This window comes from Artemia franciscana, chromosome 16 (assembly GCF_032884065.1).
Source record: "Artemia franciscana chromosome 16, ASM3288406v1, whole genome shotgun sequence".
Lineage (NCBI taxonomy): Eukaryota > Metazoa > Arthropoda > Branchiopoda > Anostraca > Artemiidae > Artemia > Artemia franciscana.
The window spans coordinates 15,665,569-15,684,923 of record NC_088878.1 but is presented as its reverse complement, the minus strand read 5'-3'; the positions used below and the strand labels follow the sequence as shown (position 1 = coordinate 15,684,923).

Sequence of the window (19,355 nt, the reverse complement as noted above, 5' to 3'; positions counted from 1 at the left end):
ATACAATTCAATGGGTCATTTGAAAAAAAAAGACACAAGAAAGTTTAAGCCTCTTCTATTAAATAATGATGAATGAATGATTGTTTCAGGTTTTTTATTTATTTATTTTGCGTGAAATCCAAATTTGGTTCATATTTTTTCTGTTGTGCGCATTTTTGTGTGGTAATCTCGAGATTTCGGAAATTTAGCTGTTTGAAATATTGGGCAAAATTTGGCTGCTATGGAACCAAAGAAGTTTAATTGGAAAAAAAATTCCTAAATATCGAAATGCTATTAAATATACTAAATGATTGAAACGTTGTAGCTGATTGAAGTTCTTTTTTTGTCTGAAACATCACGAATTTCCGAACTTTAAAGACTGTATATAAACACATTTGTTTTAATAGGGAGGGGGTGGTTATTTGTTTTAACGCGGAATTATATTCCTGATAAGAAATTACACTGGAATTTGCAGGAAAGCTAGTTTGAAGAATTGAAAATAGCGATGAAGACCTTTTCATAATAAACGAACACAAAGTAGAAACAAGGAAATTCTTTTCAAGACAGTGGAAAAAATATGGTTTTCATTTCTACAGGAAACTAAAAACTTTTGTTGATTGATAATATTAGCATATTTTTTCCTAAACTAATAAAATAAAAGATATCACAGGTCAGCTGCTCCCCATAGGCTAGACGATGAACTATTGCAAGAACTTATTCCACTAGTAGTTCAAATTGGAAAACTTGTTTATGACTGTAGGAACAAAAGTTCTTGTGACCTTGTGTGTCACCTATTCTTTATTATAGAATCCATAGAATCAAATTAATGATCAACGTTATTCATTATCCTCACCACCCGTCAGGTTATAACCCCACATCTGCTCCGATTCCCCCTAGTTAGTTGTGTGACCTTAGTCGTTTCACCGTGAAAAATGAAAGTAGAAAGAAAGGTGTAACGAAATGACTAATAAAATTATTCTCCCAGGTGAGTTGGAATATCTTTACCCTTTTATTGTGTATTGTATGGAGGCTTTACTCTTTAAACCATATGTTGATCAGTTTTCCTCTGACCATTGTTTGTAAATCATATGGAAATATCATTTACCATTGTTCTTAACTAAGCAGGAGAGAACGAGTCGTTTTCGCTTAACTTGAAGAGTATATTCTATGCTTAATTTAAGTAAGCATGTACCCTTTTTTCAAAACTAAATTAAAAAGAACAAGTTTTCAACTGAAATTAAGGAGAAACATTAAAACTTAAAACGAACAGAAATTATTACGTATATAAAGAGGGCTCCCCTCTCCTCAACACCTCGCTCTTTACGCTAAGGTTTTTGTAGTACTTTAAAAAAAGTATCTTATTGTTCTAATTAAAATTCCCTTGTCTTTCAAGAGTCATTGTTAAAGAATTAGGACATAATTCAAACTTTAGCGTAAAGAGCGAGGTGTTGAGGACGGGGTAACCCTCTTTATACACGTAATAATTTATGGTCGTTTTAAGTTTCAATGCTGCTCCTTACTTTCAGTTGAAAAAACTTGTTTTTTTAATTTAATTTCTGATCGCTTATAAATAATACCAGGAAATCTGCCCCCACCTCCAAGGAGAAACCCCCTCCCCATGGAAATATCTTCTAGACAATTCAATCCTGGTGAAAATTTACCCCGAACAATTACTCTTAACCATTTTGTGCGTAGAATTGAGACGGAAAAGAGAAAATAAGACATAACAAGAATTTTTTATAAGAATTCTGGCAAAGAATTCTGCGCAAACAATGGACAAATTTTATAACTTAAAGACCTTTCCCCTGGGGCTGTGGAGGGGGGGGGGTCATGTTATACCCATAGGCATAGCTATTGGTCCTTTCAACTATCCTGAACAAAATGGCTATCTCATATTTTGATCGAGATTTTGGGGAAAAGGGCGGGGGAGGGGACCTAGTTGTCCTCCAGTTTTTTGGTCATTTAAAAAGGGCACTAAAACTTTTACTTTACGTTCGAATGACCCCTCGTTCGATATTCTAGGACCAGTGGGTCGATACAATCACTCTTGGGGAAAAAAACAAATAAAAAACGAAAAACAAACAAATAAACACGCATTCGTGTTCTTTCTTCTGGCAAAAGATACAAAATTCCACCTTTTTGCAGATAGCAGCTCGAAACCTACACCTAGCATAAATGGCAAAAGAAACAATCCTTTGATGTATCTATCGGTATCAAAGTTCTGTTTTTTAGAGTTTCGGTTACTATTGAGCCACGTCGCTCCTTACTTACAGTTCGTTACCAAGAACTGTTTGATGAGTCCCAGAGTCGAAACTCTTTAACTGAAATAAATAAAAAACATAAAAAAAATAATATGCAACACCAGTTTGGATTTTGAGATGACTCACATAGTGGAAAAAGCATTCAGAATATATTGGTGTTTCGTAAGGGTTTGTGTATATTTTAATGGAGTCAAAGTCTTTCTGAGAATATTACTAGCATTTAATGGCTAAGACATTTTCCTTACTTTTGGTGCTAGTTTTGTTTTAGGGAACCTTACAAATTAAGAGCCAATCAAGTACCCTCACGCTAAAGTTTAAATAAAGGTACTTCCGTATTATAGCGACCACATCCAAGAAGTGAACTTAGACTAATCATAATGAAATATACCAAAATATGATGAAAATGCAATACTTTAGTGACAAAATTATGGAAACTACATGAGAGAATTATGGAAAGCAGGCCACCCTGAGCGATTTATATTAAATATTTAACATAACCACCTCTATATATTAAATATTTCATAAAAATATACCGGCATAGTGCTTCATCTTGTTCAGGCTAAGCTGATTATCTCCGAGTAAACACAGAAAACAGGTTTTATTACAGATCAAGAACAAAGTGTGGTTGCTCTAACACGTAAGTACCTGAGCAAGATATAGAAACTGAGCCTTATCAATTTGACCCCTGGGAGGCTCATATAGTTGTAATATCACTTTGTAAAGACAAGCCAACCGTCAAATTAAAGTTAAAATACAATTTTGATGGAACACTTAGTGTAAGTATAAAAAGTGAGAAAAATCTAAATTGAAAACTAAATTGAAAAAAAAAGTCCTTACGTAAAAAAAATGCATTGTTTAATATTGAATTTCTAGTGAGATGTGTGGCAAATTGCTCGTTTAGTCCTGTTCAGGAAAAACGTTTTTCCTTATTTTCGTTTTTCTATGCCCTTTACTGTTCTATGAGAGATATGTGGCAAAGTGCTCGTTCAGTCCTGTAAAAACCATAATTTTTGGAAGCGTTTAAATTCTATAAGGTCTATTTAAAGCTTATTCTCATATCCCGAATTCTCAAAAACACAAATAGTCAATTCGTTTCGCTAAAATTTTCATCTGGAACCATCAAATCTCTGTGGAATCCAGGTTCAGGAAAGCTTTACTTTACCATTTTATTTGGTGCTTTTCCTTATTTTCGTTTTTCTATGCCCTTTACTGTTCTCCTCAGGATAGCCACTTTTACAATTATCTTTTTGTTCAGTCGTTATATCTATAATGCTAAATTTACACGTATATGATTTTGTAGCTATTTTCAAGCAACAACTTTCAGTATATCTCAAAAGGTTATTTTTGGAGGGGAGGCTAAAATATCTTTGGGATCTCTCTAATAATTTTATTGGTTATCTTGAAAAGATTTCAAATTGGAAACAGTAGTAAAATCCTCTAAAGATTTTGTGAAAATCCTATGCGTCTAAGTGCTGCATAAATGTATTTTCCCATCTCAAAGTTGCATGATAGTTCCTTGAAGACAATTAAATACTAGTTTTTGAATTTTTCAGCAATTTGACGATGGATCAGCCGGCTTTGGACAAAGTCAAAATCGGTTCCCAGGACGACCCGGTGATTGCGGCCTTCCAAAGTGCTATGCGGAAAAAGGAAGTAGAGTAAGTAAACGTAATTTCTGTGGGAGAGGGCAAGGGGCATATCAACTGTCTGTGAAGACCAAAAGCAAATTTGAAGCCAAAAGTTTCGTAGTAATCTATTTCTAAAAATATTATCCCCAAAAAAGCTTCTTTTCTCATCTTTATAAAATATCAGGTAAATACAGCGTAATTTTTCTTGTATTTGTGATTGAAAATATTTGAATTGTATAAAATTTATTTCTAAACTGTTCATCTCGTGGGCACCATATTCAAGTGGAATTTAGCTCATGGAGTCCAACTCTTATATAAAGTATGCAATAGCTTTAGTTTTTCTTAACTTTCAGTAACTTTTAGAAATTAATTTTCTCCTCAAAATTGATTGGATATTCAAATACAAACGATACACATGTGATTTTTTTATTTTAAAATATGCTTTTTAAATTAGAATTCTTTTTCACACTCCATTTAAGCTCTAAATTTTTTTTTATATTATCCTGTCTCCATTTGTGACATTTGAACTGACCCTGGAATGAGAAAAAATTATGTCCGCCTTGCCCATGGAGATAATCCTGACGTGAGAAATTTCGATAATTTTTTTTTAATATCTTGCTACTAATTAAAAGCATATATTTTAGAATAGTCTAGGAGAAATCTATATAAAAATTCATGTATTTGCCTTGTGTCTCAGAGTATATTGAAATTTCAGGGCTCAGATAAAAAGTTGTAGAAGTTTCTTAATAATTTTTATCCTTGCTTACGCTTTTGATATTCTTGCTTGCAACTCTTGGAAAGTGATCCATCTGAGGAAATTGTAAATCCCTGGTAGCTGAGCCTTCGGACAACGTCAATGATAGTTGTTCTGTCTAGGCTAACTAGAGAATTGACAGCAGGAGAAGACGGGTCTATAGTCATAATTTTTGTATTACGCCAGTTCATCTGCAGTCCCACATTTGCGGCCTCTTCTAGTAAGATTCGAAGCGCCTACAGCTACTGATGCATGGAGTCCACTAGGATGGCACTTTCATCAGCAAAATCGGTATCTGAGATGACGCGATCTTTTGAGCCCAGAACAGACACGTGAAGTTGCCTTTGTTATAACGTGGTCTATAAAGGCATTGAAGAGTTGTCATGATTTGTAAGAAAGGACTTTGCCGGCAGTTGACATGAACAAAGCTCTCTGTAAGATGGTCTAGAGCTTTGAAGAGTCTACAATATTTCTCAGAAAGGCCAATCAATTCTAGAATCTGCCAAACAGCTTCTTGGTTCACTGAGTCAAACGCAGGAAGTTGACGAAGTAAAAAAAAAAGAAGCCTTACGTCGGAACTCCGTAGCTTTTTCTTTTATCTGTCGAATCTTGAAAACCTGTTCGATAGTTGAATGGTCCGACATAAAAGAAGCTTGCCCTGGTCGACGAATTCTACAAATAATAGTCCGACATCGATTCATCAAGATTATTGAGAAAATTTTCCTTTCTTCTTCAATGAGGGGAAAATGACAACCTTCCGCCAATCTTCGGGGACTATCTCAGCTTGCCAGATTATGGAGAATAGAGTGTGGAGGAACAAAAGCATAGTACTACCTACAAGTTTCAACAGTTCGGAGCTTAAGCAACAGATACCAGCAGCTTTATTATTGAGCCTTTTAACTGCATTTTCGACTTCCGAAGGGCTGAGGGCTCATCTGGAGGAGCATCTGCTTCATTTCTTTGACTGCTAGACTGGGTGAGACTATCATTTGGAGAAACAGACGGGCAGGCAATATTTAGGAGTGAGTTAAAGTGGTCCTTCTACTGCTCAAGATGGGAAGCTTCGTCAGAAAGAAGTGTCCCATCCCTGGATGGGACAGGTCCCAAATTAGGAGTTTTATATTCTGTTAGATCTCGGAGATGTTTGAACAGGGTACCCATGTTATATTTTTTTTGCTGCTTGTTCAATTTCATCTGCTTTCCTTGCAATGAACTGAGTTCAGTCCAGGTGAATGAGTCTGTTCCGCACTCCATTAAGGCTTTGATAATTGGCCATATCCCCAAAGAGTCCTACCCCCCGTCTTTGCTCTATGACCTCCAGCGTTTCATTAGTTAGCTACGATTTCTTTGGAAAACTTCTTTTGCCGAGCACCAGTTGTGGTGCTTCACTTGTCTGCGATTTAAAATGCTTTCAGGCACCTTTGCTGGTACTAAGTGTGCTAAGGAGCTCGAAGCGATTCAATACCTCAATACTATACTTCAGACAAGTGTCTGGTTCCTTAAGTGTCTCAATATCTGTAGCGACTGGCCTTCTTTCCCATCGCTGTGCTTGGAGGCTAAGCTGAACTTCAGCGCACACAAGCCTGTGATCGGCATTTCCGAGCTCTGCTGATCTGTAAGTCTTGCAGTTTTTCAGTGATGATTTCCAGTGTTTAGTAATAATGACAAGGTCGATCATCTTCGATGTGCAACCGTCATTGCTATACCACGTGCCCTGGTGGATAGTTTTGTGTTGAAAGTAGGTATTTGCAATAATAAGCGTGGGAACGGCATGGTTCTAGTAGGCAAATACCATTATTATTAAATTGGTCGGGGAATACAGGACCATTTGTGCCATGCCAAACACCTATATCATCACGCATTGTGGCATTGAAGTCACCTAGACGAACAGTTATATCGTAGGAAGACACTGTCGTGAGACATCTGGTCAGACCTGAGTAGACCTCTTCCTTGGTTGTGTCATCGGAAACGTTGGTTGGGGCTTAGCATACGGGCCTTCATTAGTCTGTCAGATACGGCTTCGTGCAAGGGTAATGCCTTTCTTGCGTGGCTAGTTAGCGCGAGGCCAACGCCGTTCCTTCTAGTACTCCTTCCAGACCAGAGCAATGAGTGATTGTTGCCTATTTGCTCTTCTACGTTTCCGGTAAGACGGATTCCTGTGAGCCCGGTAATCGCCAATTTATTCTTGTAAAGCTCTTCAGAAAGTAGGTTCTTTGACGCAGGTGCATTCAAAGCCAATACATTCTAGGGGGCTATTTGAAGCACCGTTTGGTCCAAAAGATTTAATTTATCAGTCTTTCTGACATCGTCAGCAGAACGTCTGTTGACGTGCGATGGTCAAGATCTTAAAAGGAAGTCCGGGTCCAAGGCCATTTTGTCAGTATTCGTAGCGCTTATTTCTATGGATGGTTGCTAGCCCAACCGACCCTAGGCCTGGAATCTCATTTGATCCAGATACTGATATTACTGAGGTGGGCTTCTTCAGCTGCAAAAAGTTGCAGCCACTCTGATCGGAGTGTTTATTTAGGGGGGGGGGACCCCATGTTCAGAGGCACATGGTCAGCAGACAAAATCTGCATTATTCTGGGTGAACTCCAATTACCTGATAAAAGATCTCCACATTAAAATCTTTGAGTTTGGTAGAAGGGGAAAAGGTCTTGTATAGAAAATTTATGGTTGATAGATCTTACAAAAAAAAGAGGAAAGTAAGGGGATAGAGAAGACATGAAAGGGAAGATGAGAGAAACTTATTTATATAAAAGGAAAGAAATGAAAACTATGGATTCAGTTGCTTAGGATCTAGAAGATGCAACCAGACGGAATCATGGTTGCAGCAATAGCAACAACCTAGTAAAGAGAGAACCATTGATAGCAACCAAAAGTTTAAAAACGTGTTTTGAAAAACAATACAGTATAGTGAGAAAAAAAAATTCAATTTGCAGCTGGCTTAGGAATAACTATTATTTCGGCTAATCATAATAAAACGTTATTGCGAAAACAAATTTACAGGAATTCCAAAAAAGAATTTGAAATCCCTCAGAAGTGATGTTGGGTTACAACCCCCCACCCCGCCGTGAACAACCAAAAAACACTTTTGCATGGAAAGCACAGATTTTTTCCTTGATTTCTTTTTATCTGCCGCTAGTGCACTGAACCATCATGGAGACCTGTTTGAGGGCTCATTTGAAAACTAATTTTATATTTATGGGCTTTTTTATAAACTTGGTTTGATAACACCATCATAATGAGTCATATGGCACTCAAAAATAATAATTTGAGTGCCGTTTCTTGAGCGAAAAGGCTTTCAAGCTTGAAAGCATGAACAGGGTAATATCATAATCTTCTTTTTTTGGTAAAAAAAGAAGTCAAAATCTGAAGTTTAATATCCCCCATATTAAATATTCGTCCTGTCAGCCCCCTTAATAAGTTATATAAATCGTACAACTGCAGAAGAAAGAATAATGAGGACTTTTTTCCCAAGACAGTGAACCAAAAAAACCTATTTGAATATTTCGGCCCTATATCTAAGGGCCGTCTTCAGCAAAGAAAATAATAAACAATAAAACACTTACAATAAAAGTTTTCGGTTAAAAATCCATTCTTTTTCAAAAATAGCCTTTGCATCATTACTTCTTAACGAAAAGTTGAGCCAAGACTGTGTGATAAAAGCTAACATTTTACAAGCTAAAAAGGTTCATTCATTGAACTAACTGTATTTATTAAAAATCGGAATAATTTCTTATTGCGATATTTGCCTTCTCTACAGCTAATCTTGTAGTTCTTTTGGGATTGGGTTTGTTTTTATTCGTTCCTATTTCTGTTTTGTTTTGAATTGGATTATTTTCTATAATTAATTTTGTGTACATAGGGTTGAGTGTGTATTCACCCAAGTCTCTATTTAGGGATGTATTATTATTTAAGTTTCGTTTGATTTCGATTGCCTCGCGGACAGTTTGTTTGATTCCTAGGTCATTGCTAATTAGAATTGTTTCATCAAAGAGAACATAATGGTTTGCATTTTCAAAAATATGATTGCTTAAAGCTGAATCGAAAGATATGGAGTTATTTCTAGATTTTAATGCTTTGTCAATACTTTCTTTGTGTTGCTGTAATCTTGATCCTAAATTTTGGTGGGTTCAACCAATGTAATAATTTCCACAACTACATGGTATTTGATACACCCCTCTTTTACGAGTAACTGGGGTTACCAGAATTGAGAAGATTCATTATACTTAAATTACTTGTGAATACGACACGTAAATTGTTTTTTAAACAAACTTTTTTCAGTTTTGAAGTAATTTTCGGAATATAAGGTAGGTAAATCGTTCTTGTGGGTTTAAAAAAAAGTTTTAAAAAAATGTTTAAAAAACAATTTACGTGTTGTATTCACAAGTAATTTAAGTATAATGAATCTTCTCAATTCTGGTAAGGACAAAACCCCAGTTACTCGTAGAAGAGGGGTGTATCAAAAACCATGTAGTTGTGGAAATTATTACATCGGTCGAACCCACCAAAATTTAGGAACAAGATTACAGCAACACAAAGAAAGTATTGAAAAAGCATTAAAATCTAGAAATAACTCCATATCTTTCGATTCAGCTTTAAGCAATCATATTTTTGAAAATGCAAACCATTATGTTCTCTTTGATGAAACAATTCTAATTAGCAATGACCTAGGAATCAAACAAACTGTCCGCGAGGCAATCGAAATCAAACGAAACTTAAATAATAATACATCCCTAAATAGAGACTTGGGTAAATACACACTCATCCCTATGTACACAAAATTAATTATAGAAAATAATCTAATTCGAAATAAAATAAAAATAGGAACGAATAAAAACAAGCCCAATCCCAAAAGAACTACAAGATTAGCTGTAGAGAAGGCAAATAACGCAATAAGAAATTATTCCATTTTTTAATAAATACAGTTAGTTCAATGAATGAACCTTTTTAGCTTGTAAAATGTTAGCTTTTATCACACAGTCTTGGCTGAACTTTTCGTTAAGAAGTAATGATGCCCAGGCTATTTTAAAAAAATAATGGATTTTTAACCGAAAACTTTTATTGTAAGTGTTTTATTGTTTATTATTTTCTTTGCTGAAGACGGCCTTTAGGTATAGGGCCGAAATATTCAAATAGGTTTTGTTGGTTCACTGTCTTGGGAAAAAAGTCCTCATTATTCTCTCTTCTGTGGTTGTATTATGGAAAGGCAGTGTGGTCTTCCTCATTATTTATATATAAATCGTCTGGTGACGAACAGAACTAGGCTCGTTTTAGTGACTTTGTGAGTCCTAAGCTAGGCTAATCGTTTCAATTCACAATAATTGAGGGGGTGCGGCTATATATCTATACATATATATATATATATATATATATATATATATATATATATATATATATATATATATATATATATATATATATATATATATATATATATATATATATATATATATATATATATATATATATATATATATATATATATATATATATATATATATATATATATATATATATATATATATATATATATATATATATATATATATATATATATATATATATATATATATATATATATATATATATATATATATATATATATATATATATATATATATATATATATATATATATATATATATTTATTATCCAAATGAGGGGCAAATCTATTGTTTTTTCCTCTTTCATTTTCTTTCTTTCTTTCTTTCCTTTCATTATTCGAAAAACACGAAGCTTTTCTGGTGAAAGTAAAGAGCGAATTTGACACTTATAACAAACAAAAATAGCTGCTTCGTGGTGTACACAACACATTTTGAAATACCGTTTCAAACAAGCTGGCTTGTGACAATTCCCTATATTTGTAAGGCTCTGAAAAACAAGCGCTTTACTGAAAACACAAAATTTACGCAACAAAACTGAAATATAAACAGGAAAACCCTTAAGTGGCCTGCAGAAAATAAAAGGATAATTCATGAAGCTCTTAGTAGTATTTTACCTGCCATAAAATCAATAAGTTTTATATTCCACGGTTTTAATTCTAAAAACACTCTAGGTAGCTTAGTTTTCAGTAAAGCGCTTGGTAGAAACAGTTTCAAAAATAAGTTACATAAAACGCGAGGCATTAATTTTTGCTTGTTTTAAGTTTCAACTTCGCTCTTTCCATTCCGCAAAAGAAATTGTTTTTTAAATTTATTTTTTTTACTTTTTTTAGTTTTTGGATATATTGACAATAAACCTTATAAAGAGATCTTTTCCAACTTAGGCAAAGAAACTGGCGAAATTAACATGAGTTTTTACTAAAATAGGGCATCAAATATAGATTTAACTTCGCATCTCTCCTAAACTTAGCCTTAAAAATGTGGATTGAATATAAAAGATTCCATGGGGAATTTGTCCTTGCTAGCTTGAGGAGCTGCAAATAAAAATTCAGTCATCCATTAAATAATTAAAAAAATTGACATGTGTAGTTAAAATAACTTACAATAATATTTGTTTTATTATTTTTACTTCTTTGACTTTACCGTCTTAGGCAAAACGATAATTCTGGATGGATCGGCACTTGAAAGATAATGCGCATAAAAAAAAAAATAAAGTAATTAATTTCTATTACCAAAGCCACAAACCAGAGTCGGGTGTCTTATAAATGAGACTCTTCTTTATACTGTTTGCTTTTTGGAATTCCAGGTCATTTACATGATAGAAATTCAAGACAATAAGGTAACCTGCGCCTCAAAATTTTATTACCACCTGTCAATAAGCACCTTTATTGCAGGTGCTATTGCTGGCAGTTTAAGGGAGGGGGTGCCCATGCCCCCTAGTTATTTTCCTGCCTAGATTTTGATGATTCTACCCAAATTGCGATTTTTGGGCGCGTTATGCTACTTCGGAATGGCATTATTAAGTCACCTTTATAACAAACGACTAGCAAGAAAAATTAGCTTTTAAATGAGCCATTAGACAGCTCTCTATGATGCTCCAGTTCAACCAACCCAGTCTTTCTATTCTAGAAATGGTACGAAAATTTTATTTTTTGGGTCCCATATAGCATTATATGATGGTACTATCAAGTCAAATTTATAAAGAAGGATTAGGTATAAAACATAACGTTTAAATGAGTCCTTAAACAGCTCTTTATGATGTTCCAGTGCCCCGCTAGTGGCGAAGAAAAGAAAAGAAAAAGAGGTCACATTGGTGCTCTGCATGCAAAAGAGTGATTTTTCCTCTTTGTTCAAGGTTGGGGGGTTTAAGTGTCCAAGTTAGGGTTTTCGACAATGGCAATTTGAATGGATCAGACAATCTTGATTTTTTTTTTTTCTTTGTTTAATTTTTATTTTATTTTTTTGGCGTGTCAAAAAATTGAGAAGTTTTCAGTGCGGAGTGATCACAGTTAAAGATACGATTGATATCTCAATTAGTTAAAAAGAGAGTGTTAGGAAGTTTGGGACCAATTATTTTTAGCGTGTGTTAATTTCTGATAAGATTATAGAAAATAAAATGAAAAATATTGAGATGCTGCTTGATGATTTAGAAGTGAAGCGACATCTATTTACAAAAAAGAGCCTAGGAAACGTGTTCTAAGGAATGAAAAGATGCAGGCTCTGACAGAAGGATAAAGGAATTTTTGAAAAAGGTGGTTACGAATTTAGAGACAAGGTACTAAAAATCATGAGCTTGAGTTTTGATGAAGGAGAATTTCCTAGTGATTTGAGGAAAATTTAAATTAAGCTCCTATATGAGAAATCAAATAAGAATGAATCATTAGCTATAAACGCGTCAGCTTAAACTCCGCAGGAAGCGAATTGATAGGCATGCTGTTACTTATCAGGTTTGGAGATGATGGAGATAAAGGTCTAAACAGGAACAGCACGGTTTTGAAGAAGCGAGAGGATGTGTTGCCATAGGTAACAATGCTATAGTGAAGTCCCTGGCAATATATGGCGTACCTTAAAGTAGCTAGCGCTACTTATGAAAGTAATATTAATGTACTTAAGGGGGAACAAAAATTGGTAAGTTGGCTCCCCCTTTACATGGACGAGGAAAAGAGAGTGCCTATATAGCCTAAGAATGTTAGCGAGAGGGAAGTTTTTGGAGCTTCAGAGCGTTCAAGGTGTGAGAGCAGGTTTAAAAGTAAATTTTACACAAGACTAAATCGCCTAAAGAAAATATGCTGGATCTTTTCCAAGAGAATTATCTAACGGCAGTTCTATGTCCTCTTTTGAGGGACAGTATATTAGATAATAAGCTACGTGAAAAAAGTTGTTGGATCCCCTTTCTAGGGCTACAACGAAATAAAAATTAAAATTCTTAGGTTATATTTTATGATGAAGAATGGTAGGCTGTTGAAAGGTATGCTTTTTGGCAATTCAATGGGGTTGTCTGTTGCAGGTGTACTTGGCTTCTTTGCATCCAACCTTTCTGCCGGCGACACCTCAGAAGCTGTTACCCCTCTTTTCTTGCTGCGACCCTTCTGGTTTATAGGAAGTGACTTAGTGTACAGCCTCTTGATATTGATCAAAAGCACTAGTAAAGTACATAAAGCCGATTATTCAAGAAAATATATTTGTTATTGAACAATTTCTGCAAGAAGCATTGCTACATATTTTTAGAACCAATGTCAATCGTACAAAACAAAAGAAGTGGTTTTCTTTGTATTATTAAACTCAAAGGATGAATAATAGTGTAAAATATTCGAATATCTTGCAAGATTTGCTGCATTTGATACACAGTAATTTTTCCAGCCAAATGTAAAAATATTCATTTTGTTTACTCTGTTTTATTGCTCACGACTGTTGTAGATGAAAAACTTGTGAGTTACGTAAAAGAAAGAAATATTCAAAGGCTTTTTTTCTTTTATTTCTTTAAACAGGGCTGTCAGAGACAACTTAGCACATACAAAAATTGCTGACCTATCGTATCTCCAATGTTAACACAAACAAATCTAAAAGTCTTTCCTCAGGAAAAAGTTCCAATGATTGCCAAAGTAAATACAGACCTGTTTTCTGTCAACGCTTTTGTTTGTTCCTCTGTCGGCATATTCATTGCATCATCTGGCTTATTTTCATTGATTAGTAGTCGTCTTTTTCTCTTTTTTCCATTTTATATCACCCCACGCTTATACCATCCACGGAAACAGAAAAAGAGCTCCACAGGCACCCATGCATGAATTTTGACTGCAGGGAGGATGGAGTTCTATAACAACAGAAAACGACCCAAGTGTCCATGCGTCCTAAATGTTTATTATGTCTGTTTCTTTCGAGTTCAACTGCCCCTAATGTTGGCTTTAAGTTCAGAAATTACTTCTTCAGTTACAATAATACTTTTACTTAAGATGTTGCTAGTACTCGAATCCAATTTTCACATTTCAAAAGCGCTGAGGAAGTTATCAATATCATTCCTTAAAAGAAAATTACGCTTCAGTTGATTAGGCAGTGAATGTTACTGTCAAGTAGGTTTGGCCACAAAGCCTACCAGGTAGGTCTATCGAAAACAGATATTTTCTCAGTTCACTTAAGTGACCTCGGCTCACTTGAGTCAAGCTCATAAAACCTCAGAGAGATCTTCCTAATTATGGGTCAATATCTTTACTCTTTGTGTTTGGCAAATTTTTTGAAGTCTATGCTTTGCACTGTACTTATCATTTTAGAAGTAAAATTTTTTTTCGGGTATTTCAGTCGGGCTACCGAGATAGACGCTCAAAGGAACATGTTTGTACCACCCTTTGAAATGTTTTGCATTTAACTCTTGATTCTCGTTTTATTCCAGCCTTGACTATATTTTTGGACACTTGAAAAGCTTTCGTTTCGTTGACCCTCAAAAACCTTTCGTATCTCATTACGGTATAACCGGGAATATTAGCGCTTGGTTCGACTTGCTGAATTTTCTTTTCGTTCAACGTATCAGGCTGAGTTTGGTGTCCCATGAGTTTCAGCTATAGGGTCAGTTCGGTTCTTAATTTATGTCAATGTTCTTAGTGTTGCGGTGATGAATCGAAACCCACAGTTTGCTGTCAACTGCCCCCAAAAAATCTTTCCTAAACTTTCCATACTCCATCAATAGGTGAGGACATTAGTTGCTTCACTGACAACAGTGCTCTTGACGCTGCTGTCAGAACAAACCCTGAGATTCGTGTGAAATTCTTATGTTTGAGGGAGTAATTCTACGGTCCGAGCTAACGCCTGGCCCTAAATATTTCTAAGTCAAGCTTCCTGATTTCCTCGGAATTTATTTCGTTTGAATTTCTCAGAATTGCTCTTATCTATCTGAAATTCTTCATCCAAGTGGCTCTCTTGGTAGAACTAGAGGTCGATATATCTGGTTCCTAGGTATTCTTTTGATGAGAATCTTTTCTTCGGGCATTATATTAATCTAATTAAAATCAAGATATGACATTCTCTTCGTTCAGGGTTTTACTTTTTTCTGAGTTGATTCTAAAAATGTTGTTTCCTTTTTTAATTTATTCTTTTATTCCATCACTATATGGATGCTAACTTTTTCTTCCTTTCCATTACCCCTATCTAAAGTATGTGGCAAAAGCAGGGAATGTTATCTTTGATACATATAGCTCTGTTAATAAGCCGTTACTTCCCTTGAAGTCTTTATATTCTGTTTTGTGTATTTTGTTTTTCTCCAACTATATGGCGGTGTTCCTACGGCCCACAGGGGTAGTCCATGCCTTGTTTCTGATTATCCACATACCGTTTCATCAGTTAGTTCGTACTGAACCTGCCTCTCCTACTGCCCGGAATACTCTCCCTGGGTCAGCTAAAAAGTGTCATAAGTTTAGTGGCTTCAGAGAAACTATAAAATATCTTTGCTTTTTAGATACATTTTCTTTCTAATGCCCCCATACTTCAGATGTCTCAGGGCTAAGCTGGGAAAGTATATTTACATTAATTTTTGAGCATGGCACTTTGCTGTGGCTTGGTTTTCGGGGGGTAGTGAAAGGTGGGTGGCCGTTTGTAATTTTATTTTATTAGTGCTTGTATGTGTGATTTTCTTTCCTTTCTGCCTGTATTGGAAGCCACAGTTTAAATTTAGTATTAAATTAATTGTTGAGTAAATTTTTCTACCTATCTAAAGGTACATTATTGGTCAAAGATTTTTCAAAAACTAAAAATTAGAAGTCGTCAGGACCAGCAGGACTATTGATACCATACTTATCTGTGTAATTTCTTGGATATCACCGCTTTTACATTTATAACAAGCCAAAAAACATAAAACTGTTAAAAACATGAAGTTTCAACTTTACTCTTTATTTTCACACAAAAGTTATATTTCTTTGCAATTAGTTGTATAAATAATGGATGATGATTTGTAAAATTAGAGAAAACTGGGCTGATTTCATAGTATTATTCTTTCTATTATAGTTGTTAACAATGATTAAATAAAAAAACAAGTTTTATTTAACGGAAAGTAAGGAGCGGCATTAAAACTTAAAACGAACAGAAATTACTTCGTATATGAAAGGGGCTGCTTCCTCATCAACGGCCCGCTCTTTACGCTAAAGTTGGACTCTTTCTCTTAGCTCTGTTTTTTAAAACAGTAAAAAAACAAACAAAAAAACAAGACAAATAAACATGCATCCGTGATCTGTATTGTGGCAAAAAATGCGAAATTCCACATTTTTATAGATAGGAGCTTGAAACTTCTACAATAGGGTTCTCTGATACGCTGAATCTGATGGTGTGGTTTTCGTTAAGATTGTATGACCCTTAGGGGGTGTTTCCCCCTTTTTTCGAAAATGAGGCAAATTTTCTCAGGCTCGTAACTTTAGATGGGTAAAACTAATCTTGATGAAACTTATATATTTAAATTCAGCATTAAAATGCAATCCTTCTGATGTAACTATTAGTATCAAAATTCAATTTTTTAGAGTTTCGGTTACTATTGAGCCGGGTCGCTCCTTACTACAGTTCGTTACCACGAACTGTTTGACAGTTCGTTACCACGAACTGTTTGATTATAATCCTGCCAAAATTTTCCTTTTTTGCAACATTAGCAGTTGATTAGTTGTAATCAAGTCGGTAGAAAAATGCATACATTTTTCTGAGCTGGGAGAAGCCTGGTAGCGTCCCTAACGACAGTAAAACAGAGCAACTGAGCTGTCCAAAATTATACATATTTTAAAATTTTTTGCAGCCTTCAAAACTCATGGGAAGCCTCCCCTAAGTTTTGTTATGTGTCCCTGTGCTTCTTGGTATCCTGTCAATGAGCCAAATTAAAATTTTTAATGATTGTCTTAATTGATTAATTTAATGATTAATTAATGTAGAATTTTAAAAGTAGCATTTTTTGATGGACTTATCAATTTTTTCCGATCTCGCAGCGGATTTGAATCTTTAATAAGTTTATCAAAATTACAATGACAGATAATTCCACGATCTCGGTGACGTTATCTCTTGTGCGTCAGAAAACCTTAGGTTTTATACACAGATGTCATATTTCCCTCCTTCAATAAATAGAAAATCTAGAGCAGATCTCGGTCATGAATCGCAATTTCAGCACAGATGTTAGAACAAAGATGAGTTTCTTATTTGCGCCAGAGATTTACATCTTCTAAACAAAGAGCTCTCCGAAGTTGTGTTCGTCGGTTTCTTTTACTTTCTCGCCTACCGGATTGAATAGAAATGCCGCTAACAGTGTCTGTGTTTTATTTTGCTGTTTAAAGTACTATATGAGCTTGAATTTGACTTTTTAAACCATGTCTGAAAGTTTAGAACAGCAAATCCATTCCGTTTTTAACACAATTAATATTATTTTAAATTAGTTTAGATTTGTTGAATTATGAAAATTGCAAAAGGTATAAAAGACATTCATAAATTATGAAAGACACCGTACAACAACACGACCATCCCAACACTTGAAAGAGAGCTACAAAAGCGACAAGTAGCAATACACGGATTAACCTAAATAAGTATGGGAAGTTCAGGATATCAATTAGAATAAATCTGAATTTATTAGTTATTTCATAGGTCTATCAAGCACAATCAAGAGTCTAACCAGAGAACTGACACATGTTTAATTATTAATATTGGCTCGACCACTTTAAAGGAACCTTTCCAGATCACTTTAATAAGTCCTTTCTTCTATCCTTTCAACACTTTCGGGCAGAAATGCATAAATTGTGCGCTTCAATTTCAATTTAAACTTTTTATCCAAAATACTGGATTGACTTATATTTGAGCGATTGAAAAAGTAGCTTAAACTCATTTTAAGTATTCTATTTTCGCTTGACTTGTTAGTGATGTATTATTTCAATTTGAATATATATTTTTTTTTAAGTGACATAGTTTTTTACACTAAATATATTGATAAGCGATAAATAGCTATAGGCCTAAAGGTTACAGTTTACAAAAATGACACAACAGCACTTCAAAGAGGGTAACACATCAATTGCCAAATTTATTTTATATATAACCTACTCTAATTTAAATAAAGGGGAACTACTCTCAAATTGTTCGACTAGAAACTAACATAGTTGATTTTTTCTAGGGCCCACCTGGTCCACCTGGACCAATAGGACTTCAAGGTCTACCAGGGATGGAAGGTCCAGAAGGTATAGAAGGACCTAAAGGTGACAAAGGAGAAACAGGAATGATGGGACCTCGTGGACCTAAAGGAGAAAGGGTAATTTTGTGTGCTTGGATTTTCGTGGTGATATATAGGCTAAATATCATATCTAAAAGGGATCGATATGCAGACTCTCTTTCATGCAAATTGATGGCAGTTAATTGTCAATGCAGGCGCTTTTTTTTTACCAAGTTTCAAGTACATAAATCGTAATGTTCAATTTTTGCCTTTCTTACTTTTTCACTAATTCTTGAAATTGAACCAGTTCAGCTCAACCAATCTAAATATTTCTAACTATGAATCTGCAAAACAGCTTACTGTACACACTTAAGCTCATTCAGCCTCGTTTTTCAAGCTTATTTTGTGAATCAGCCAAACACATTTTCCTCTTTGGGAGTTTATATTACGTTGAATTGGGATAAACTGCAAAAAATTGCTACTATAGAAGCAATTTGCTTGCTTCGCTTGAATATTTTACTTTTCTAGCTTTATGTTTTGCTCTTTCAGGGTTGTTTTTGATGAAAATAACCCTCATAAGCAGCCTGATTTGTTTCCCTGACTGTTCTTGAAAGATCTTATATTGTTTTTGTGATTATATTTATCTTACATTATCTTCACGCGACATCACTCTTTTCAAACTAGACACATACGTCAGGGAAAGGACCAAAATCGGGCTCCAATAATTTTACGATTGCATCCATAATTGCAAATAATTTCCTTATAATGAGGCTTAAACTGCTGTTGTAAAAAATACTTCCCAGACCTCTTAAAAAATACGTCACTTCGTTTCTCTTAGGAAATAACCCTGCAGACTAATATCTCTGTTGTTAATAATAAACAAGAAAAAACAGCAGCTATAAAGAATGATAACTTCATTATACTAAAAAAAAATTATCGAATTTTCTTTGAAAATTTAAACGGATACAACATACGCAAATATTAGAGTTGAGAAAATTACCGCTCACGACTTGTCATTCGCTGTAATTTTCATCCTCCAACAATAGCCAAATGAAACAATAGATTGTGTAGAAGTTCTTAAAGTTACTGAGACAATATTTAAATTACACCCCATGTTATTTATATATTTCATGAAAATTTAGTGTCCAACAATCCTTCTGTATCTAGTATATTATTGAATGATCTTGACATGAAAAA

The 19,355-nt window shown here is 34.6% G+C and overlaps 1 protein-coding gene across 1 annotated transcript in view; it reads left to right on the top strand.

The window, feature by feature from the left end:
• Positions 1-19,355, top strand: part of LOC136037124 (collagen alpha-2(IV) chain-like) — a 131,166-nt gene that overhangs the window by 25,696 nt on the left and 86,115 nt on the right. Inside the window, exons 3-4 of the mRNA XM_065719609.1 lie at positions 3,794-3,898; positions 18,123-18,257. Of these exons, the coding sequence (XP_065575681.1) occupies positions 3,794-3,898; positions 18,123-18,257 (240 nt within the window). The remainder of the gene's footprint in view (positions 1-3,793; positions 3,899-18,122; positions 18,258-19,355) is intronic.